General features: G+C 36.4%; 2 protein-coding genes across 2 annotated transcripts; both read left to right on the top strand.

Moving 5' to 3' along the window:
• The first annotated feature begins 5938 nt into the window (after positions 1–5938).
• LOC132555862 (temptin-like) lies at positions 5939–9531 on the top strand. Its single transcript, XM_060220221.1, has 3 exons — positions 5939–6130; positions 8122–8272; positions 9467–9531. The coding sequence occupies exons 1-3, from the start codon at positions 5939–5941 to the stop codon at positions 9529–9531; spliced, it is 408 nt and encodes a 135-aa protein (XP_060076204.1).
• Positions 9532–12875: 3344 nt separating this feature from the next.
• On the top strand, positions 12876–26135 carry LOC132555844 (temptin-like). The gene is made up of 3 exons (XM_060220203.1): positions 12876–13058; positions 25195–25345; positions 26071–26135. The coding sequence occupies exons 1-3, from the start codon at positions 12876–12878 to the stop codon at positions 26133–26135; spliced, it is 399 nt and encodes a 132-aa protein (XP_060076186.1).
• Positions 26136–26168: the final 33 nt, after the last annotated feature.

Here is a 26168-nt window from a genome sequence, read left to right as displayed (position 1 = left end):
TTCACAATGTTATCAACTATCATAGCGTCCCAACCACGTTTAGTAAAATGCATTTTGGCGGATTGAGCCCCACAGTATTGTCTACGCTTCCCGGACCGTATCCATGGTCTTCTCTTTAATAACATTCCATTATGCAACGTCGTCAGACTTGTGTCCAAATAATGTTTTAAATAATGTTCATACTTAATTTTGGGTATATATTTATTTTCTGCCTCGAGTAATGCACGACACACATCGTTATAATAACAATCTATGTCCTGGATGTAAGGATTCTCGTCTGGTGACGTGATACAATCCAGTTAGCGTTTTACATAACATTTATAATTATTTTTTGAAAAATCGTTCAAGACTCTTATCCACTCACATTTGTTATATTTGTTACAGAGTGATTTACTAGCCATAAATAGAGGAGTGGAACAAACTATAGGACACTGTTCTGACAAGTTTGCATCCAAAACTTTACAGTAGTCAACATATTTACAGAATTTGAATTCTCAATTAGCATGTGATCAATTACAGTGCAATTGTCCGTTTCCGTGTAAAACGTAAACACACGACCTAAACATGCAGAATGAACATTAAGTGTTAACGTTAAATCTAAAAAATCTTAATCTTGAGCGATTGTTATCTTTAAATTCGTACCGGTCACGTCGTATTTTAACATCTAACTAGCCTATTATGAATACTTCCTTTTCTCATGGCATATATTATACAGAAATTCAAGAATATCAATGTGTTCTTGTAAACCCTCAATAGGTCGCGAAGCAGCAGGCATATATATACAGAAACCAGTGTGTATATTTACCACCAGATGACTAGTTTCGGCCCATCAATTCTAGGTCTATTACAATGTCTTAAAGCATATAACAAACACTCCATGGATATAGTACCTGTTTGCACGTTCATATTTAGCAGGCACAAACCCAAGCAATCTGTCACTTAATATTTTTGATGACTGCTGAGTAGGGTGGCTGCTGAAGAGGGACAATGGACCTCAATTGGTGCGGAATCGGAAATAGATATTTCACTTCCGGTTTTATCTGACTTGTGACTGACCTGATTTCTGGTTGGGTTAATGAGTAGGTGGCGAGACTGTTATAGTCGTCACCTGTTCCTTACTTAATGTTGGAAACTGTAGAGTGTCACGTCGTACTGCGGAAGCGTAGGTACATGTTTGTAGGAGTCGGTCTACTGTCTACCTGTTGCCGGAACTTACCAGACTTAATGCTGTTTTTTTCGAGTGGAATTGTGCTCTCCTACTTTGGAGGTGGTAGTGTTACTGACCGTAATTCTGATATTATTTTTATGCTTCCAGAAGGGAGAGCATATAGACCGCTTTGTCTCGCCGTCTCGCCGTCCGTCCGTCCTAATTTTGTCCGGAGTATAACATAAAACCTAAAGGAGGTATCAACATTAAATATTATAGCTAGATATATCTAAACAAGGAGAAGTGCAGTGCACCAGAACCGTCACTCTCTTTTGCATAATTAATGAGTTATTGCCCTTTGTTAATTTTCATACTTAAATGTTGTCTGGAGCGTTACGCTAAGACTATAAGATTTATCAACATATAACTTCATAGGTAGATAAATCTCAACAAGAAGGAAGACAGCGTACAAGAATCATAACTCTCTGATTGCCTTTACTTATTTTTCATACTTAAATTCTGTCCCATTCTGGGAGCATAAGCCGTCTTTAACAGCCCTTCTCAGTTTTGTCTCTCTATTTATTGTTCTGTTTCTTTGCAGGTTTGTTTAGTTATTGATGAACGTTTTAAGAACGATTTTGTGTCTCTTGTAAAATGTTGGGAATTTTTTGCATTTCCTCCTCTGTCAACTTCACCTTTTGAGTCGTCAGTTTAACAAAATCTTTACAACTGTAAACTGTCCGACAATCCTATCCCAAGGTCGTCAATCCACACGAGTCTTATGATTTTGTGTTAATTGAAACACTCCAGACCTATAAAAATAACTGCTAATCAACATAGCATGCACACATATATAGCTTGTGACAAAGAACTAATATAGGTCTAATATGTGTGAAGGAGCGGTTTGAATCCTATCCCAGATTAGTCGGTCCACAGGGGTCTTGCAATTTTGTGCTAATTGAAACATGGCAAGCGAAGACAAACTCAGAGATATGAAATTAAACTATATTTCACCAGGTTTAACAAATATATTTTAAGTGGTTTGAAATGTTTAAGACAATAAAAGCGAAACACACGTACTCTCTCGTGTTGACCAAAATTTTCTGTCACTAAAATGATTATTTATTTTTAATATTTACATTGATTATATACTGAAGAGCATAGGGGTCATGCGGAGAAAACATAATTTCGTTTTTTTTTATGTTTGTAACTCAAATGCTTTGGCAAAGTTCATGATGACAATATCTGTCTGTCTATTGTTGTTATTTTGTGTTGTGCCATGTGAATGTTTCTAGTTGTGTTTCGGATAATCTGGATGCTCGGAAGCCGTGCTATAGAGTATTTTGATGCGTCATTGTGGCACTTGTGATGGCATGTTCCGTGTGTATGCATGATATTGTGTTGAGTGATACAGGTCTATAATTTGCGGAGTTTTGTCTGTCACCTGTTTGTATATGGTGTTAAAGTTTGCATGTTTCCAGACATGAGGTAATTTGTCTGTGGTGAGTGATTCGTTGTCAGAAAGGGTGCAGCTATATATCTTTGAGTTCTTTGAGTAGTTGTCCGTGTATTTGGTCTGGAACTCTTTTTGTGGGTTGGTGTTTTCAAGAAGTTTTGTAATTAATTTACATGTAATATGTATCTCTGGCATGGTGGGATGTGGTGATGGACCTTTATCTGGTATGTTGTGATCCTATTATGTTGTGCATAATGTTTGAATTTGTTTATTCAGAATGTTTGCTGTTGTGGTAGTGCCGGCTACGAGATGGACACCTTTGTACCCAGGGCTGTTTTTTTCTGGTTGTGTTGATGTATCCGAATCGTTGCAATTATGGACAGATCTTTGACTGTTATTTTTATAAGAACGGTGTGCATTGCATGCTTGTTTCTGTTATTTGTAAGTGGGTGATATGAACGACACTTTGGGGTGAAGGCCTTTGGATTTGTGGATGTGACGAAGACGTGAACTTGTTGTCAATGGGAGCCTGTGTTTGTAAATCAGGTGTTTCTGTGGTTTGTAGACTGTTTTGTGAAGTGAGTATGCAATTTTCTTTGTAAGGTTGTCCAAGGTGCTGCAAAGTTCAGTAAGATAGTGTCTTATCTCCTCCCAATTGACTTTGTTGTATGATAATGCGTTTCTCAGTTCTTTTCTGGATCGCCTGAGTGTAATACATCTTTAAGTGTATTCAATATTATGGTCTCCTTTGCCCATAGGTGGTTTCGTGTCTTTTTTGTTTACGATTGATGGTCTTTGAATGTGAGTTCAAGTATGTGGTTGTCTTTAATGGACTTATCTGTGAATTGTGTAAATGAGTTGTCTTCTAGAATATCTAGTAAATGTAAATGCTGCAATTACTCAATTGACAATCAATGTAAGGAAGGTTGAGATCTCCACTGATGAATGTTATCATATTGTTGACCTAATCTGTTCCTAGAGATTCCCAGTTGTAGTAGTGAATTTCCTTTGTCTGACGGTGGTCTGTGATACGTCCCTATTATGAGGTTATGTATATTTGCCATTAAAATATTTGTTCAATTTACCTCATTGTCTGGTTGTAAGTTGTTGCGGTATAGATCTAAATTGTTATTGCTATAAGTACCCCTACATGACTTTGTCCGTTTCTATTTATAGCCCCATTTCTGTAAACTTTATATTCTGTAACTGAAAAATATTCGTACGATATGTTGATGTATTTTTTCGTTTGTTGTTCTTAGTTTTGTTGTTTTGCGTCCTGATGGGTGAGGTTGTAGAGGGTAGTCAGAAGCTTGGAGAGTTTTCAGATAGACTGCTGAGATTTGACAATTTTGTTTAATGTGTTTATTGAGTCGTTGTCAAAGAGTGTAGAAATCTGGCTGTCCACAGTTCAAGCATTCCGACGAGACATCACTGTGTACGTAATACAGGAGGAATGATGAATTAATACTCTGACAATCGACATAAAATCAGGGGTTCCTAACTATATATTCTAACTCTCTATTCTTTTATAAATCGGACGGCGACTCTAAATATAAAATGAAAAATTAACACTAACTCCATATCTTACTTTTGCACTCTTTACTTTGTAGGCCTAGCGGTAGAAAGCATTGATTAAACCAGTCTTGTGAATAATCTATTGGCATTTATAGCCGAAATACGCCAAAATGCAGAGCAGAATTCCCGCTAAATATTGGGACATTGACGGCAGGTAAACAACCTATGTGTTCCGATTACCGTAACGTAATCTATGCCGAAGTAGCCATGTCAACGATATACAAATTGTTGCCGAAGAGCCCCTTCATTAGAACTAGCTACAGCTAGGATTTTTTTGTGAAATTGGACATTTTGTCATGAATGTGTATCAAACAAATAAATAAAAAAAATGATATACATTTTTTTTCAAATCACGAGTAAATATGAATTGATGTCACTTATCTATTCAATTATTCATTTCAACTATTTATTCTTTTTTATTCTTTTCCCATTTTATATGTAGATAATAGACTAGCCCGAAGGTTTATGAAATCGTAGCTTTTGATATCAACTTAAATAGCGTTTTAATAAACTGGTTGGAAACATGGTGCTCAAGCCCCGAAAATTCTCTTTCAAATCACGAACGTCTCCGGGACTACCGAAACGACTTGTTTCCGAAACGACTTGTACTCCAATATGGAAATTTTTCATTATCGGAATCAGAAGATCAACATCAAATGCTTTCCATTCTAAAGAAGAACTTATTATGATAAATTACCCGAGAAAGCCAATTGGGTCGTATCAGCCAAGTATATCATCATCTATATGAAATTGTAAACTGCAATTAAAAAAAGTTATGACCCAGGATTAACCATAATTGTGTCTTCAAGGCACCACGATTATTGCAGGTTGATAGTGCTATCCCAAACAACAAGAACGACGTTATTGACCCCCACCACACCCTACCCTGACACCTTGTTTTCTTCTGTATCAATGTTCAAGGATACAGCAGTTGACAAATGATACAGAAATGCCTAGAATTAAATAGATCACTGCAGAGTCAAAATGTATCAAGCAACTACACACTAACAGACGAAAAACTGGAGGAAAACAACCCCTTCTTCCCAGTTAAAGAGCCACCTAGCGGCAATCATAATAGTTGCAAAACACCAACAACGAAAACATTATGAGCTATTATTTGGATATGGCATATGAATAGGAAAACTAAGTCTGTTTTTATCAAGGTCACTGACACGTATGACTTTCACCTCCTCCTAGCCCTAAACGTCTCGTTCCAACAACCCATAACACCAGACGTTAAACAATTTGACAGCAGATGTCAGGCGTTTTTAAGACTTGCAATGTCACCAAAACAGTTATGATCATAATTAAGAGAACGGGTGTCAAGGACACCAAGAGATGGAAAAGAAAGAACAAAATGACGCAGCTTATCTCTTCGACTCTTCAAACTTCTGACAACCCCGATTCTGCAAGAGCCAACTGGTGAATTCATGTAATAAATTTTCACGTTTTCCAATGAGATCCCATGACAACTACTCGTTATTTCCATCCTCTGCTGTTTATCTTTCTACGATGGCTATTTTGTAGCTAACGCATTTATCTTTTCGTTTCTAGTCATTCCCGTACCTTTCCATATATCAGTATCTCTGCACTCAATTATTGAGTCTACAGACAAAGTTGTACCTACCAATTCCAACTGGTCCACGTATACCAAAATGTGTTCTTTCCCACGGCGCGTTCGTATTGTTCAACTCTCACTGATAACATTATCCACACGTATAAGACAACAGCGAATCATCAGTTTTATCTAGTCGGCAAACATGATTTACCAAAGTATATACGTGTTGGTGATTTGCTCCATTGGGAGCCTAGTCAATGCTCACCCGGGTTTCATGGATCTGATTCCTAATGGTCACATAGTACCCAATCCCTGTGCTAATAGCAGCATACCTTGGGTCGGTGTTGGACACAACAACCGTACAGGAGGAGGTATTGCCAATGTGTTTGGGGCCGTGAGTATTCAAAATAATTATTGACAATTTGTGAGGTAGCATTATATTTTGTCATCCACGAATCCTCAGTTTTTGCATGTGAGATGAATGCACAAGATGGAAGAATCTTAGAATTTAGAAAAGGATTATTTTTTGATACACTAGATTTTTGCTGCTTGCCATTTTTCACGCATTTTGAAACGTTGAAGAAAACGAGCAAATGACTGTTTTAATAACAATAATTATGGAGCCATGTCAAAATGTAAACAGCAGAGTACAACTATATCAGCATTTATCAACAGACAACGACAGGAGATTCTCATAGTCGTTCAAAATGTGTCACGTGTCAGTATTTAAAGAAATCAACCATACATGAAGCTATCTTAAATTAATTCAATGTTGAAATGGGTGATATGTATGTATATATTATAAAGACTGGAAAACACGGCAAGTTGTAAAACACAAGCGCTTTCGTTTCTTCTTAAGGTGTTTTACATAGAAACGAAATGTGACGTCAAGATTAACAGTTCAGTAGTGGCACGGGAGATGATAAAGTTTACGCTCAGATAATTTTAGGTCAGAATATCTGGTTTAGGATGAATAGCTTTCATGAGGTATTTTTCTTTCTCTTCCCTTGTAGTTTGACTGTCTGACAAAACTTTATAAAATCAAAAGATTTGAAAGGTTTTCCACACATGTTTCTAAATGTTCGCTTAACTTAACCTGACGATAATAATTGTTACTAGTTTCCTCAATGTAAAATTCTTTGCAACCCTTTGTTCCAAAATTATAGTATTTCCCTTCCATCATATATTCGGATGTACCACACCGAAGATTTTTACACTTTACCACTTAGAATTCCTGTTGTTCTGGATACTTTGATTTGCACAAGATCCGTGTCAAACCTTTTGGTTGTCTTTTGCTATCGATAAATTTGGCCTCGACAAACACAATTTTACCTGTTAATCGTGTTTCAGTATCTCATTTAAACTGTTTGAATTGAGTTTTTTTTGTCTTGGATTGAGTGTTGATACTAATGGAATAATTAGTGAATTCTTATTTTTTTTATTTTCTTTTGTCCTGTTTATTTCTTCTGTTCTTTTTATCCCATCTTCTATTATTACATGGGATTAATGTTGTAAAAAACGTCTTGAGTGCATCGAGACGTTCCTCTCTGACCTGTTTCTCATAGTGGTAACAATTCTTTCTGCCAAGAAGTACGGGATTACACATTTCGTGTGTCCCGAAAAGCAAGTTTCAAACTGTAAATATGGATGAGTGTTCATTGGTTTGTGTTAGATATCGGTCGAAACTTCATCGTTTTGCTTTTTCATTAGTATGTCTAAAATTGGATTTGATTATCGTTGACTTCCATCATCAATTTTATATCCGGATCAAGGGTGTAGATTAAATAAATTATTATATTCTAGTAAACGTTCACTTGCTTATCTCCAAACAATAACACGGTCAGTTAAAAATCGTTTACAGTTTTCTGCTTTAAATATTACATAATCTTCGCTTTAAAGTTCTTTATTTTTATTGCATAGTATTATTTCTAAATAGCCAAGTGTCATTGTAGCGTACGTTGGCACTATCTTAATCCCCATTGCTGTTCCTATATCTAAATAGTTAATGAAGTGAATTTGTCCTTTTTCTTAAGACAAACACTGTAGCCGTCAGAAAGTATAAGATGATTTGGATTTATCAGGGTTTGCACGACAATGGTCGTCGCTTAACCTTCCTGTACACGTGATCATCTATTCTCATTTCATTGGTCTTTTGCTCATATTGTGCGCTAGTGTCATCGAATTTGTGCTTGAATTATCTTCTTTGATGTTTCCTTACCTAATACGAGTTTAAAACGATTATTAATAATAATTATTTTTCAATCATTTCGTCTCTACATTACATTTAAAAATGCTCAGACGTGGCTTTGGGAAGATCCGGAGAAATAATATGTATTGTCCTGCCGGGAATTATGATTTGATTGAAGTTGTGGTGGTGTTTTAAAGGCTTTCCTGACGGCAAAGATGACCTGGACCCGTGACTTGTGTATGGCTGATTCCGACATTGATGGTAAAACTAACGGTTTTGAACTCGGAGACCCTGACTGTAAATGGGTTCAAGGTGGAACACCAGCAAACAAACCAGTCTCTCACCCAGGTAAACTTATTCACTGCTTGTAAATGTCTCTCACCCAGCAGGTAAGATAATTGACTGTTTTACAACAGTCTCTAAGTCAGGTTAGATAATTCATTGCTTTACAACAGTCTCTAAGTCAGGTAAGATAATTGACTGTTTTACAACAGTCTCTAAGTCAGGTAAGATAATTGACTGTTTTACAACAATCTCTAAGTCAGGTAAGATAATTGACTGTTTTACAACAATCTCTAAGTCAGGTAAGATAATTGACTGTTTTACAACAGTCTTTAAGTCAGGTAAGATAATTGACTGTTTTACAACAATCTCTAAGTCAGGTAAGATAATTGACTGTTTTACAACAGTCTCTAAGTCAGGTAAGATAATTCACTGTTTTACAACAGTCTCTCAGTCAGGTAAGATAATTGACTGCTTTACAACAGTCTCTAAGTCAGGTAAGATAATTGACTGTTTTACAACAGTCTCTAAGTCAGGTAAGATAATTCACTGCTTAGTAGCAGCGTTTCCCCAGGTAAGCTTCACCTGTCAATAACAAGTTTTCTGATACATTTCTCAAGTATATTCTCGTTTCAAGTATATTCTCGTTTTTGCCGGGTACGAGCTGTTTGTCAACAACAGTTCCATTGCTGACTTTCCATAGGTAAAATGCAACTCACGCACGCTTTTATTCCAGAAAAGTCACCACTCCCATATTAGTCACCATAACTTAAGTAGTGTGACCATGTACGCTATATTTGCAGTTCGCCAAAAACCTAGATGTATCAAATGTAGGGCACTCTGACCTTTATCTTGACCTTTGACATACATCGGAGAAATAATAACTGGGCTCTGTCTATATTCGCAGGTTTCCACATATATATATATAGATCCTATTTACACTCGCGATGATTGTAGGTCAAATTTAAGTAAAGTCACGGCATCACACATACCGAAAGTCGCATCGCACAAGCACAATATCTTAAGAACAACAATAGATAAATAGATAGATAGATATTTTTTCCGGTGAATATTATTTATTACAATATTTCGATGGCGGAAAGAAGTCAAGAAAAACATATTCTTCGAAAAGAACGTGAGAAATCCTTTCAGAATTTTTTAAGGAAAATAATAAAGATAAAAATAACATTCAAAACACCTGTTGACGTATTGTTTCATTTGTTTGTAATTTTGGTTACATGTTTTCACGTTCTTTTTCAGGTGTCTGCGAACCAATGACCACCAAAACTTGCATGGCCGTTAATTTGAATATACAGTGCATCTAACAATTACAATTCAATAAATTATTTTTAAGTATTGATGTTTTTTTGTTATTTTTTTCTTTCTTTTTTTATTCACTCTAAAATACGTTTTCGTCAGGAATGCTTAAGCTATAAGGATGCTTTTCTGTCACAATAGTCATCAGTCAGGCAACCGAGAACGATTTTCGGTATGGACATGTGACGTAATGTTAACGACAGTTCTACCAGGTGTATTTATTGCGGGACTATTCGACCATATTTACTTTTGTACATGTACGTACAGAGTCGCGACCTCTAAGTTCACATGGTTTTTAAGAAGAAGTCACTGTTGAAAGACCTTATTTCCTGTTAACATATCAATATATCGGGATACAGGTTCCAATTTGTGAAACTTTCTGTGGGATAGGCCATCCCCTAGTGCTAGTTTGAGAATTAGTGATAAACAATTGGAGGCGAGCGTTTGTATCGTTGGCGTTTTTTCAAAATTGTTGTTCGCTTAGTGATCACCCTAAAAAAGGCAATGTCATTAATGTTTGTGCTACTTACGTCAAATGCCAACAACCTGGGAGAACTGCTGTAAATTTGGACAAGATGATAAATTCAACAGTCACATAATATCACTCCAGATGTAACTGTGAAAACTAAAATGTATGTCAGAGCAAAAAATATTCTTGTTATACAATGTATTTATATTGCTACAAAAGGTCATTCAGGGGTCAGTAGGGCTTTTGGAAATTCGGACGCATTGTACAGAAACACGAGTACCTGTATCAGGCCCTCTCTTACTATGCATAAATGGTATTGTTGATAATTTTGAACGTTTATGTTAATTGATTGCAAATGAGTGTCCCTTACTTCACTCAGTATATCTCCTGAAATCATTGATACTAAATAATGATCTAGATAAGATTGAATCCTGGACAAGTAAGTGGTTAGTTAAATTTAATCCAGCGATAAATAATTATGTAGATAAAATTGGACATTGGAGAAGTAAGTGGTTAGTTAAATTTAATCCAGCGATAAATAATTATGTAGATAAAATTGGACATTGGAGAAGTAAGTGGTTAGTTAAATTTAATCCAGCGATAAATAATTATGTAGATAAAATTGGACATTGGAGAAGTAAGTGGTTAGTTAAATTTAATCCAGCGATAAATAATTATGTAGATAAAATTGGACATTGGAGAAGTAAGTGGTTAGTTAAATTTAATCCAGCGATAAATAATTATGTAGATAAAATTGGACATTGGAGAAGTAAGTGGTTAGTTAAATTTTATTCAACGATTAATAATGATGTAGATAAATTAGACATTGGACAAGTAAGTGTTTAGTTAAATATAATCCTACTATGACCGAGGCGTTACATCTTTCCAATTTTGAGATTGTCCATGTATTAGGGATTTCGTTTCAATCATGTTGATGTTGCATTTGTAGAAAACCATAAGCACCTAGGAGGAACATTAAATGGAAACTGTAAACGGAGTAGGCATATTGAAACTATTTTTAAACATGTGTCTGAACAGGTAAGTGATTTACGACAACTGAAGGACATTGTAGTGCTGAATAGACAAACACTAGACAGCTGTTAAAGATAATATATTCTACCGTTATTGGAATATTACTGTGAGGTTTAGTACGGATGTACTCTCGCTGAAACAGACAATTTAGATAAACTTCAGCTAAAGTCTATTCGTGTTGTACTGTAGTACCCTGCTATACCAGTAGGGAATCATTACATTCAGAATGTAGGCATAAATCACTGGTAAACAGACGGAAAAGGAGAAAAGTGGAGCTCTTTTACAAAAGTCATACCGATCTCACACCAAATTATCTTTCACCTTTATTATCACATTTAGTTTCACAAAATTCCCAGTATAACCTCCGAAATGCTCATTAATACTGTCTACTCAATATCAGACTTCGACTTACTGATGGTTCTATTCCCGTCTACTATTCGACTTCGGTATAAAAAACCTAAACCTTAATATACGACAGATTACGTCATTCTCACCTTTTAAAAACTTCCTTCGTAAGGTAAATGACGTAAATATTTCCTTTTATCATTTTAATGGTGACTGGAAAACTAATATTTCACAGCCAGATTAAGAAGTAGACCAAATACTTTAAATGAGGACGTAATTCATGCGAATTTGATTTTAATCCTTGTCAATGTGGACATCACATTGAACAAAATTACCATTTTTCTTCTTTAACTGTAATACGTACGTAAAATCATATTCGGAATTAAATGAATTTATCCCACTAGACCTACAACTTATTTGCAAAAAAGTCTTGATTTGTCACTCGGAGGAAAATGAAAGAATATGTCTCCAAACTCATCAATGCATTCGGGATAAAAATAGATTTTGATTTCTATACCTCTCTCTGCTCAACTCCTCTCCTTTTATCACTCCCTCCTTACCAGCAGCCCCACCCCCACCCCAACACCACCCCCACCTCAACCCCTCAACTTCCCTATTAATCAAAGATGTCTCTTCAACATAATGTTACATGTATTAATATATCATTGAGCAGTTTACACGGAAATATCTGAAATTTAAAAATTGACACAGGAAGAAAGCATCCCAAGCAAATAATTATGGACTGTAAAAAGTCGAAGGAATGGCATAGAAGAATGTTAACTGGTGACGGATGTGTCGTAGAAGATTCACCGTGTCGCCCAATCTACAGCATTATTTACTAAACTATTCAAAGTTTCGGTATCATTCTTCAAAAGTGAACATGAAGTAGACCTCCCCGTCCTCCCTCTGTATACATTTCTTTATTTCTTTGCAAGCCATTTCTGCCATGTGTATTCTCTCATAAAACTTATTTGTCTTATATAAGGATTTATGTAATCATGTGTAAAAGTTTAAGTGTTGTATATCATATTCGGTAGAGGGGTTGATATCAGAGGAAAAACCCGATCCATTGTATTTATTAGATAAAATGAACTATATTGCAATCAAGAACCTTAGGACAGTGTACGTTCTAATTTCCGTTTTTATAAAATAATAAATTTATTACAAAAATCATTGGGAATAGAATAGTAGCAAATGTGTCCATTTCATGTGATACGTTTTAACTCCCTAAAAACTAGCCCCGCCCCGCCCCGCCCCGCCCCGCCCCGCCCCGCCCCGCCCCGCCCCGCCCCGCCCATTTCCCAATGTGAAACTTCATCTGGTGTTTCTATGATAACTGTGTCAGCCAGTCACTTGAAATGAGGTTATCTTATCTTTCACATTTTATAGATAAGAACTTGTAAGACAAGACACGTTTTCGATCATAGATAACTTACATGTACATACCTTGCATATTTACAGTTGCAATCGTCTATTAAATTCATTCTTAGAACAATGCCACTAAAAATGAAAATAATTATTTTAGGAATTTTTTTATTTGTTGGCACATGTGTTACATTCCCATCATATCGAGATAGTATTCCAAATGGACACAAGGTGCCTAATCCGTGTAAGGGATCTTCTGGATTGTGGGAGGGTGTTGGACACAATATACTTATAGGCGGTGGACAGAGAAATGTGTTCGGTAAGGTAAGTACTTGTCACATCATTTATCTATCTATTGTTTTAGGTATCAGGTAGGTACAGTTACCAGAGAGAGGTCTTATCTGGAGCATCACCGTGATTATGCTGCTAGATGAATGATGTCATTCTTAGAATATTCTGTAGTTCCGTAGAAATAACATGGGATAGAAATTTTACCTGTTTATAGTAACATATAAATTTTCATATCTATCGCCTACCATCTTGAACTATGGAATGTGAGCTCAAAATTATAATACTAAGAGGAATCTCTTGTCATTGCTATCGAGGTTGTTAATATAAATGACCTTGACAAGGGGTCAACTTTGTTAAGATTTAACATTGCATTTTCTCGATAACCAAGAGGCAAGCAACGATGAAATTCTGTCAGTAGTATAACCTGATTGATTGATTTCTATTGAACGTATTAACAAACTCTTGTCTGAAAATTCCGGGTTTCGGTATGGGTCAAAAATGAAGTGTTATTTTGGGTAACAAACTTTGACAAACTTCTGTTGGAGTACGACACGGCCTAGAGCCTTGATTTTTTATATGTAGGAAACTCTTGTCATTTACTGTCAAGTTTGTAAATATGAATGACCTTGATCTTCCTTCAAGGTCGCATAGGTCGATTTTGTTAAAATCGTAAAATTACTTTTTTGTTAATTACCAAGAGCCAAAGAATGACGGTATTTGATCAGTTACATATTGTGATAAATTACTATTGAATGTGTTCCGGTTGCAGTCAAAAATAAAGGTGCAAACGATGGGGTTTCAACCTGTCCTTGGATGCGAACACAAGAGCTTGTACTGCTATCGATAGCCTGTGTATTCACAAGTTTACAAATAGGCATTTGAGCCCAAACGCGTACATAATCAAGAATATAGCACCATTTTTGTGCCAAAATGAAAGAAAAAATGTATGTTTCGTTTGGAAAATACAACACTATGACTTCTTCATTTTTCAAAGAAAACTAAACATGAACATGATGATAATAACATGTTAGATATAATATATGCAAAACAAGAAGTCATAAGTTTTGAATATTTTTTTTATATTAAGCGAAATTTTCTGAAGGTCTAAAACACAACTTTCTAATTTATTCCATTATATAATTTATTCAATTATGAACTAAAATACATCTTCAAACACTATAAGATAAATCGCCCAAAAAAGTCATTAAGAGTTTTGTGCAATGTAATTTAAATTGATTTACAATATTTGATATGTACTTTTTAAGGAAAACCGAGCAAAAGGGTGAAATCTGTTTTGGATTGTTTTGTAGATTAAACAGAAATCAAATGTTTACATTGGGTTAATTAGTAAAAAGGGACTCTCACCAAAAGGCTTCTAAGTTCCCTGATATCTACAAAAAGAATGTTAAATGATGCCGCTTAATCTTGAATCCAATAAGGCTTCTTATTATGGTTGACTATGTCAATGTTGGTCTACATCATACAGTAGTGTAGTTCTAATTGTCCATGCCGACCATATCTTACGTCTTGAAGATGGCTGTTGGTAGCGAAATCTGAATTTGTCATAAACCTTTCTATGTCTAACTTTGGAAAGCCACAATTTTCCGCAGTGGCACCTAGTTTGACAAATGCCATATCCTTTGTGTCTCGTTCCTGTGTTCTAAAATATATGAATCCTCATATGCCCTTGATACAGGCTGCCACTATTCTAACGAGTGCCTCGATGACATCAATGAACTAGTTGCAGGCAAGTTGTGTTTTAAAAACCAGTCATTGCATCGTCCGTGATATGACTTGGCACTATCCATGTGAAATATGCTATTGATCTACCAAGGTTAGCTTTTTGTTCATCATGTTGAGTCTGCCTAGGTTTTAAATAAAACGGCATATTTGTTGTCAAACCACATGATTCCAAATCTGGAAAGACATCCCTAGACCCTTGATCATCAACAATATTGTCATCTTTCTTTAACTACGAGAGACTATCCATGATGACTTTAATAATCTTCGCATCATTATCGCTTCCAGGTAAAGGTCGCACTGTGTCTAGAATGTAACCATCAGGCAGGACTATGCTCATGAACTTCAAATAGTTAAGCTTCTGCTGATCACAGTAGGAGATTCTCAGAAGCTTGTGATCAGAACTCTTAAGAACAAAGATATATGTACCGTCAAGTATGACAGTAATCCGCCGGCCAAGAAATGCTTCTGAGAACACTCTTGTAGAATGTTCACGTTCAAGGAACAATGGAACAATTGTTTTTTCTAATGCTTTTACTAAGGAATACAATGGCTTTACAACCTTCAGAGAGGAGTTACGACGAGTGAAAGAAGACTCCTGCTTTGATAACATATGTGAAATCTGAATTTGTCATCAACCTTTGCATGTCTAACTTTAGAAAGCCACAATTTTCCGCAGTGGCACCTAGTTTGAAAATAGTGATTTGGCGCTTCTCGTGAGATACAATTTCAAGACGGTTTCGATTTTACTAGCACGTCGTTCGAAATAACTAACCATGTGCACTCATAAAATAAAATGTGATCTTTTTATGCAACACTCTGCTTTTATAATAATCATTGAAAGTGGGTATTTTTGTTTGTGAATTTGAGCATGGATGTAGCACGGACTACAAAGTGTGTAACATCTATGTTGGCTACAACAGATACCTATATATCCATGATTGCACGAGTCTCCGAGACTAAGTCTGATAAAATCACTCATCCATGACTGATCCCATTCTACCTGTGCGCTCACATGTCCACGACTCGACTAGCGATAAGGGGACATAACCCATGATATCCCGTAGAAATTAAAGTAGTTGTAAATGAACAAAATGGCTTCAATATCGCACCATATTTCATTTTTATCGTGAAAATATTGCTGCTTAATTTGTTATTTAACAAGGAATAACTTTCGACAGGTTGGTTTTATTAGTTGCATTGGATTTTGAGCGAAACATTTTACTATATATGCAAATGAGTGTTTACTCACACAGCCGACTTTATGGGCCGGATATAAGAAATTCACAAAAGGGTGGATGGTGGGCGTTTCTCTCCTCCCGAAAGGAAGCCTTCAACCGTCACTATCTTCTTATATAGGGTAGTTAGATACAGTAGAGCCAAATAAACTGTACCTTGCAACAGTTTCGCCCTTTAGGGGTTAAAACTTTGAACTCCAAAGGTGATCGGAAGACACTGGACGATTGTTCTTTGTGTTAAATTTCCAGTGTAAATTCTATTAGCATAAATAATAAGTTTAAGAAGCACACAGGGTTCAAGTTCCATTTTTCCAAAGAAATCTAAACATTTCAAACTCTACAATAAATATGCCTACAATGAATAACGTAACGGTACCACAGTGGTAAGATCCATGTTCTCAGCTGCAAAGTTTTTGGATTGAATGTTCCTATAGGGATTTTTTTTTTGACGGGAGATCACGTTGTATTTTTCTAAACAACTCGTTGTAGTGCTCAGTGCCAGATCCATCATAGTAATGTTACATCGTTTTCATTAAAGTGAAATTAGTTATCTCATGATGACCTGTTTTATCAGAAAATTTTAATTTTTGAAAAAAAATATTCAATTTCAAGACGGTTTCGATCTTACCAGCACGTCGTTCGAAATAACTGACCATGTGCACTCATATGATAAAATGTGATCTTTTTATGCAACACTGTTTTTTATAATAATCATTGAAAGTGTCTAGTTTTGTTTGTGATTTTGGGCATGGATATAGCACGGACTACAGAGTATGTAACCTCTATGTTCGCTACAACAGATACCTATATATCTGTGATTGCACGAGTCTCCGAGTCTAAGTCTGATAAAATCACTCATCCATGACTGATCCCATTCTACCTGTGGGCTCACATGTCCACGACTCGACTAGCGATAAGGGGACATAACCCATGATATCCCGTAGAAATTAATGTAGTTGTAAATGAACAAAATGGCTTCAATATCGCACCATATTTCATTTTTATCGTGAAAATATTGCTGCTTAATTTGTTATTTAACCAGGAATACCTTTCGACAGGTTGGTTTTATTAGTTGCATTGGATTTTGAGCGAAACATTTTACTATATATGCAAATGAGTGTTTACTCACACAGCCGACTTTATGGGCCGGATATAAGAAATTCACAAAAGGGTGGATGTTGGGCGTTTCTCTCCTCCCGAAAGGAAGCCTTCAACCGTCACTATATTCTTATATAGAATAGTTAGATACAGTAGAGCCAAATAAACTGTACCTTGCAACAGTTTCGCCCTTTAGGGGTAAGAACTTTGAAATCCAACAGGCGACTAAGGAAAATCCAAAATTGATTAGAAGACACTGCACGTTTGTTCCTCGTTTTAAATTCCAGTGTAAATTCTATTAACGTAAATAATAAGTTGAACAAGCACATAGGTTTCAATTTTTGAAAGGAACCTTAACATTTCAAACTCTACAATTAATAGGCCTACAATCAATAACGTAATGGTAGCACAGTGATAAGATCCTTGATCTCAACTGCAAAGTCCTACAGGATGTAGAGAATTGATAGTTCATTTATTAGATGCTCAAGTAATCGTCTATAATAGGATAATAACATAAATGATCCACTTTCAAGGTCACAGGATGTCAAAACTGTTAAATGGCTTATAATTAATAACCAAGAGCTACAGGATGATGATATTTTGATCAGTTGTACATTGTAATAACTTTTTATTGAATGTTTTAATAAAACCATGTCTGAAAATTCCACTTCCGTTATCCGGTGTGTTGAAACCTTTAAATGGCTTCTTTTCAATTATCAAGACCCAGAGGGTGGTGATATTTTGTCAGTAACAAACTGTGATCAATTGATCACAATAGACAACATTCTGTTAATATTCAACTTCCGGCTTTAGTTATAGATCAAGTTTCAAAAGTGTATTTGACAATGAAAAAAAAGCTTTCTTCAGCACTGTAGTTATATCAACCTTTTGAACAAGAACACGAGAATGACAGTATATATATATTTTGTAGTAAGAAGGGAAAAAAACAAATGCAGATGATAAAAGAAGTTTTTCAAAACAATTCCCACATTGACTTCTGCCTTAATATTTTGTGCAGCGTAAAATTCCACTAACTGTAATTAACTGTGAATGTCCTCACAGAGTAAACCATAAGCAGTACTGTTCGAAGTCCTTCGGGAAGTTCCGTGTCCTCACGGTGTAAAAGATACAATACTGTCCGGAATACCTCGTTAAGTGGCCTGCAAGGTACAGCGTTAGGCACCTGTTATATTACAATAGTTAACATAAAGTTGATTAGTGTCTGTTGTCGTGAAATACAATTTAACGCCTATCTTTAGTTTCGGATTTCTGTATTCTGTATCATCAAAATAGATGAAGGGCAATCATAACAGTTTGCAAGAATATCACGCACCATATCTCTCGTTGATTGATTGACAGTTTTTCCGTCTGCATGACTCCTCCTGTGTCTGGGCATCGTCTCACAGCCATAAGTACTGATTGTATGGTGTGAGATAGGGTAGGGGTGGTGGTAGGGTTCGGGCAGGGGTCTTGTATGGTGTTTAGTTAGCCCATTCTTGAATTATATTTAAATTTTTTGTATGGTGCATCCGATCTTTGTAATAATTTAATTTGTGCTCCAAATAAAAGAAGCCATTATACTGGTATCATTTGTGCTCCAAATACTGGTATCATCATCACTCTTTGTGTCATATCAGCTAATTTGTTTGTTTGTGAATACTCTTATGAATTTTGGTTTACTCATGATGATATTAAACAGCGTAGACGAGAAGCCAATACCCTGAGGGACTCCGTTATCTAATGATTTTTTTCTTCTGACATGGAGTTATTTATCATGACTTGAATTTTCTTATCTTTAAGAAATCGAGATATAAATCTTAGGATGTAACCTGAGATACCATTTTCCTTAAATGATAGAAAAAGTCCTTCATGCAAGACTAGAACGTAAGCTTTTTCGAGGCCTAGAAATACAGCTGTAATGTGATGTTTTTTTGCTTAGTGTGTTTTTAACCTCTGACGTAATTCTAGCTGGGGAGTCGAATGTCGACCTGTTGTTTCTAAAGCCGCTTTGATCTTCATGATGTTGTGTTTTTCTAAGTTGTGTTTCAGTCTGTTGTTTATCGTTGTTTCCAGTGTTTTACTTAGCTGAGAGGTCAAGGTCTGTAGAATGCTGATATTTCTCTATCTTTACCCGGCTTGTAAATATGTATAACAATATGACTATTCTGTGGGTAGGAATCTGAATTACATGTTATGTTAAACCGTCCAATGATCATATCATTAATGCTATCTGGACAATGTTTTAAAATTGTACAAGATAGATTATCTATGCTCTGAAAATGGACCGTTTAAGCTCATATTTTCTTTACCAGCTTCTTTAATCATATTTCCGATATTTGTGATTTTTGTTTTATTTTCTACAAAGTCATCAGTACAGTTTGCTTAACTACTTGCTTTTTGAAATTCATTATTAGTTTTTCCCTCTGCATTTTTCCTAGAAAAGGCATTTCTTCAGAGGGTGCCTTGTATTGTCCTAATTTTGTTCCATACAGGTTTTTGTGACTGTTTTATCGTTTAGGGAATTACAGAATTCTATCCAATGGTCTTGGTTGGTGTTCTGTGAAATTTTATTTTGTCTTTTCTGTAACATTTAAAATTCATTTCTGTGGGATCTTTCTTGCATTTACTCTCCTGTCGTGTCCATTTGATGCGTTTTGTTATGATACTTATTGATGATATTTGATGCTGGATCTAGGTCATCACCACTTAGAACCTTGGACCCTAAACCTTGGAACTAAAACATATATTGAATGTTGCTGTGACTTGATATTCACGGTTTATTTCTGCTCAAATTCTTGTAGGAATGAAATATGTAATTTCTTTTCTTCTTATTGATGTGCCAAATATTGGAATCAAAGGAAAGCTTTGTACAATGCATAGGTAGCATTCCACTGCTCATAAAACCATGCATCACACGATGATTGATGAAATACTCATTGTTTGGCAAATATCGTGATGATGACCAAAGACAAGACGTTTTTCCTTTTTGGCAATGGAAACTAAGGCAACTAGTCCTTTACTGAGTAAAAAGCTCTTGCTACGGTTGCCATCAGAATATCGAGCATGGTTTTCTGTGACCTCCATTAACTCTAGAAGAGATGATTTTGCTTTGACGAATATGGTTTGATCAGCTTCCTCTCTTGACACTTGTATGAAGGTAGACATGCTTATGCTTGCGGATACAGTGTTCGACTGACACTGTGTTGCTTTATATAGACGTCCAAGATATATTCCAAGATGTCACCATTGTTTACTGGCCGATTCAACTGTCTACACAGCGCATTTTTCACCTTAGTTTAGCTATTTTCCCCATTATTCTGCTGATGTCACCAGGTATTTCCATCTTCAACCTTGATGCCTTTTTTTCACCTGCGATTTTCCTTTAAGTTTCTATAGCAACACTACGTTTCCTGATATGTATGGTGCCATTTGAGTATCAACGTGGTCAGTATCAACAGCCTGACAGCATTGTATTTGATGGTTATTATACATTGTGTCCGTAAAATTGTAAACGATTCTATCAAAAAGTCATACATTTAGCATGTTATTGTTGTAGTTTACATGTGTTTTGTAACACCCTCGAGTAAATCAAAATCAATTACTGATAAACATCAATATTGTTATTTTACATTGTACAATCCTCATCTAGTATAAAAGATTGGTCCAGTTCATAGGGATGGGGCCTTAAAGGGGCGGTGAAGGTTCTGTTTATTGTGTGCTAACTACAAATAACAAAAGTTTATTGTGCAAGTATAAAAGAATGCCATAATTATCTTTCTTTCTTAATTAATTATACCTCGTCTTCTCAAGATATTTCGTTTGAGGACATACATGTACAAAAATATGTACAATTATCACTGAAATAACTCCAAACAGATGGAAGGTCTAGAGCATTCCCCACCAAAGGGAACTTGATACCCTACTCCCCACCAAAGTCATGACGTTACAGGAAAACACTTACTGCCCACTGGTCCCACCAGGGGATGTTTGGAGGGAAAGTCTCTCTCCAAGCCCTAATTACTCGTACGGTGTGGCAGGATAAACATGACAAATAAGAGTAAATATCTTACAGATGAAAACAAAGCAACAAACAGCGCATTAGAAGAAGTGGAATATTAGGAATGTATCGTTTAAACAGATTATAAATCATACACGTGTCCTCACTGTTTTAATCGGCACTGTGTGACATTGTTCCCACTGTTTTAGTCAGACCTGTGACAAGTGTCCCACTGTTTTAGTCGGTCCTATGTGACAAGTGTCCCCACTGTTTTACTCAACCCTGTGTGACATTGTCCCCACTGTTTTAGTCAACCCTATGTGACAAGTGTCCCCACTGTTTTACTCAACCCTTTTGTGACATTGTCCCCACTGTTTTAGTCAGCCCGGTGTGACAAGTGCCCCCACTGTTTTAGTCAGACCTGTGTGACATTGTTCCCACTGTTTTAGTCAGCCCGGTGTGACAAGTGCCCCCACTGTTTTAGTCAGCCCTGTGTGACATTGTTCCCACTGTTTTAGTCAGCCCGGTGTGACAAGTGCCCCCACTGTTTTAGTCAGCCCTATGTGACAAGTGTTTCCGCTGTGTTAGTCAGTCCTGTGTGCCAAGTGCCCCCACTGTTTTAGTCAGCCCTGTGTGACATTGTCCCCACTGTTTTAGTCAGTCCTGTGTGACAAGTGCCCCCACTGTTTTAGTCAGTCCTGTGTGCCAAGTGCCCCCACTGTTTTAGTCAGCCTTGTGTGACATTGTCCACACTGTTTTAGTCAGCCCTGATTGATGTTGTCCACACTGTTTAAGTCAGCCCTGTGTGACATTGTCCCCACTTTTTAAGTCAGCCCTATGTGACATTGTCCCCACTGTTTTAGTCATCCCTGTGTGACTAATGAAACTTTCCGACAGTTGTGGTGGGGAACAGAAAACCAACCACCTCACACACGGAATCATTATTGTAAGAACGATGTATATACGTACAGATTTGGAAAGATGCTCAATAGAGAGGAAAAACAATCACTAGAGAGGCATAGTACAACAACTGGTGCAGCACAAACGTAATATTATGCCTAACTGTGTCATACAATTAATGAGGAAGTGATATCCTAATCGAGAATCAGGAACTGCAGTATTATGACGCCAGTGAGATAAACACTATATTCTGATCATATCATTATTTCCTATTCTGATTTAATGTATTTGTGTTATATAGTTCTGTCTGGTTATGACTATAGTACTTTGATTAACAGTCATGTTTCGTGTCTAAGGAATCAAGTCTCCGTTGGTAAGGTAGGGGCTTTGTTAATTCAACATGTGTGACAAGGACCATAGCAATGTCTTCAGATTTAAACTTCCTGTATCGACCTCCAGTGAAGCTAATTCAAATTTGATTGACATCTACCATTGTTACATATTAATGTTCCTATTACAGGTTTGAAGCTTTTAGAAAGAAAATCATAAGCAAATTCAGATTCCTACCAGGAAAATCAGCACCCATGACAAAATCAGAGTCAAATATTCTAATGATAAATATAAACTTAATGATTAACATTCTCTGAAGTGAAGGCAGTTAATCTTTTGAAATTTCCTCCATTTCCCTAAGTTGTGTCCCATTTATATCCCACCCGTGGCCTTTAAAAGGAGCTGATCGGTGTGGATTGTACTTCTGATCTCCTAGAGTTACTGTCCTTCCTTTACTCTCTCTGTTGGCATACCTTGACAGCCGACGGAACAGGTTTCTTTGGCTCAGTTGGTAGAGCCAGCCGATTTTCACGCCAGAGACCCGGATACAATTCGATGCGAAATTACCATGTAGGGGATTGTAGTGTTAATTTAATTTACAGATGTCAATTATAAAACTGAAATTGGCGAGTTACATGTTCGCCATAGCAATAATATAATTAGTGTTTGGAATATTGAACTGTCATAAACAACATAACGTGTTAACAGTTGTCAACAACAGAATTGTAATGCTAGAAATTTGGCACGATTGACCTTCCAAATTAAACACCGACTTTCCTATCAAATGGACTGTGTGTTGACGAGGAGCGGTGCGCCAAAAAGAACGAGCAACCATGAAAATTTCCGAATTAAGCGCACACTCATTTTTGCCCATTTTCCATGTTGGCAGAGTTGAAAGTCAGCCAATATCGGGAAAATTCGACTTATTTCATATTGGTCGAGTAGTGGTTATTTTCTCAATGGTGCTCGAATATGATCGTAGCATTACTGTGCCGAAAAATCTACATGAATGATAGCTAATCAAAAACTCGAAAGTCTGGTTTTGAAGTTCCTTAAGATCTATTTCAAAGGGAAGATATTGTAACATATTCAACCTAGTAAGGGAGATGGGGGTGGGGGAGGGACTGTCGTAGGGCGAGGAGATAGGATGGGATGTCGTAGGGAGAGGGGTGGGGTGGGGTGTCGTAGGGGGAGGGGGCGTTACCCCGACTGTTCACGTAACGGAGGAATATTCCACAACGGCTATGGCGGGTCCATATTCAACATTCACCGAGATTGTAACAATGTCTCAGTTTCCTATATCAATCAATGTGTCAAGGTCACTCATAGACGTATACATGGTGTGTGTTGAAATATAAGAAGTTATGTATATCAATATGAATTGACATATAGATCCTGAGTAATTAGTCATGTTGATATATGAAGGTTCAAGACATACAGTCATGATAAGATCTTCATGTGATCACTATGGTGGATGAGTGTGATTGGGGAAGTCACAACTGATCATGTCCAGTCAAGCGTGACTTTGAATTTTGAACCTTTTGCTGTTTAGTGAATGGTTATATGTCACTGAAACTTTGCATACTTAATTGTTTTTATGGAGAAGGGCCGAGATTTGAACATCGACGATCAGGTATTATCAGTGGCTAGTAGCCGATCAATTACTCGCTTGTTTATCTAATTAACTACCTTTTTCATTCTTTTAAATGACCTACACAATAGTAACCAATTACATTTCACCAGTTCATAGGTTCATTGGACACTGCCCATCATTAGGTCTCAAATACAAAGTTTATGTTTTAAACTGATGAGTCCTACTGATACTAGAAGTTGTAGAAGTTGAGGGAAGACATGGTCACCTTTCTAGTCATAGCTAGTGGGGATTTCTCTTGATAGAGTATCTGACTAGAGACCACAGCGTTACTATAGCCTTACCGGAGTCATTAGTATTAGTGGAGGTGAACCCCAGAAAGAATCATTTTTACAAGCTATAGGCCCACTTCAAGCCCCATCGAATAGGAGCTGTGTAAGTCATGACTCCTTCCATTTACATCTGTATGTATTAATTATTGCATCAAAATCCAAGAATATCTTTAAATAAGTTCATTTCTGAGTTAAAATATAAACCAATCATGCCTTCGTTTTACCTGGTACAATGAACAACGACTGCACAACAGATTTCAGTTCAAAGGAAAACGAGTTCATAAATTCTCGCACCTGATTGTACTCATGCACAATTATCTTACAAGAGAGATATAATATAAAATAAGAAAACAAATCGCCTTGGCCCAGTAGCATTAGCTGTCGAAGTATATGAGAAACTTCGAAAGAGTGGACGAAGGGAGATAAATGGAACACTGTAAATAATATGATTTTTCTTCCAAACAGAAAAGAAGCGTAGTAATATCTGCATGAAACAGTTCCATATTGTCATTTAAAACACGATATCTTATAATATATTTGAGTTTTCTTTTTTTATCTATGTATATACATGTGTATATATAATGATAACAGCATCAACTACTTCCTGAACATGAACACATTTTACGTCCTTTCTGCGGAGGTATATGTGCGTTGTTGGGTCATTTTGTGGTAGCCTAACAAGCGAACAACTTATTTGGGTGGTGGCTACACAACGCACAGCGTCTTAAAATATTACTTAATGATCAATACAGCTGATCAGTATATATTCACAAACCTTCACAATAAATGGCACTTCTTCATTCCCTGTTCTTCTGTGTTACTCCAAATCAATGCAGTCAAGAGGGAAATGGTAACACTAGATTAAAACAATCCAAGTCTTCATTTAAAAAAAGGTTTTTAAATGAACTGTTTCTAAAAATATCCCTTGTCTGTTTGTTATAAGGATTTTGCAGCTGCAAAAATGAAGTGGACCGCTGAGTTATGTAGAAAGGATTCAGACTCTGATGGAAGGACGAACGGACAGGAATTAGGTGATCCGAACTGTACATGGACCAAGGGTGCAACGCCATCTGGTAGTGCGACAGGACATCCAGGTATCATGTTAGAATTGACCTAGTTTCTGGTACTCCTTGAGACTGTAATACCACGTTTAAACATATCTACCTGACACTTATCACTTTATTATTGTTATTGTTAATTAAGGGGCATGTGACCATTTGACATTTATTTCCACCAAGTTTGATTTTCTTCAATATCTTCCCAGGGCTCGAAAATCCAGGCCCTTTGCATCACTAACCACTCCTACATGGACAAATCAGCTGTATGATGCAGTTTTATTCATCATTTGTAGATACCGTATCTAATATCAACTCTGTATTGAATGATATTCACTTGTGTGTCTTTTGTAGTTTTTCATGCGAAATGTGAATAATACATTGAGTTTTACTAGGAAGATTCGTTTATCTATGGTAACTTTCAAATAAGAAAAATTCCAACGAGGACATACTTTGATTGACCAAGATTTACATGGCGGACGTCGTTAATGATGCAGAAGACGCTTACTCTTCTGGTACACTAGTCTTATTATCCTTGAACTTTTTCATGCATTTCCGTGTAAATCTTTCCTTTGTTCATATTGTGCCAAAGTTTTATTGAATTTGAGTTTGGATTATGATTATGATGACAAACTGGTATTATCTTTCTGTTTTTGTTATAGTATCTTAAGTGAAGCTTAGTTTACAATCTACGTTGACGTTGTGTTAGTGGAGTACACCTTGTGTCCTTACATATGTTTCTAATAGACACTTTATCATTACAGGTGTCTGTGAACCGATGGACCTCGAGGCATGTAAATCCGTGAACACAGCGATAGTTTGTTTGTAAAATTGTACTAAAGATTTATCCAGTATAAAAAAA

The sequence above is a fragment of the Ylistrum balloti genome, unplaced genomic scaffold (assembly GCF_031769215.1).
Source record: "Ylistrum balloti isolate Yb309-2 unplaced genomic scaffold, AGI_CSIRO_Ybal_v1 Utg370520, whole genome shotgun sequence".
NCBI lineage: Eukaryota > Metazoa > Mollusca > Bivalvia > Pectinida > Pectinidae > Ylistrum > Ylistrum balloti.
Note: the sequence above shows the minus strand (reverse complement) of the source record. Positions and strands in the feature narration are given on the sequence as shown.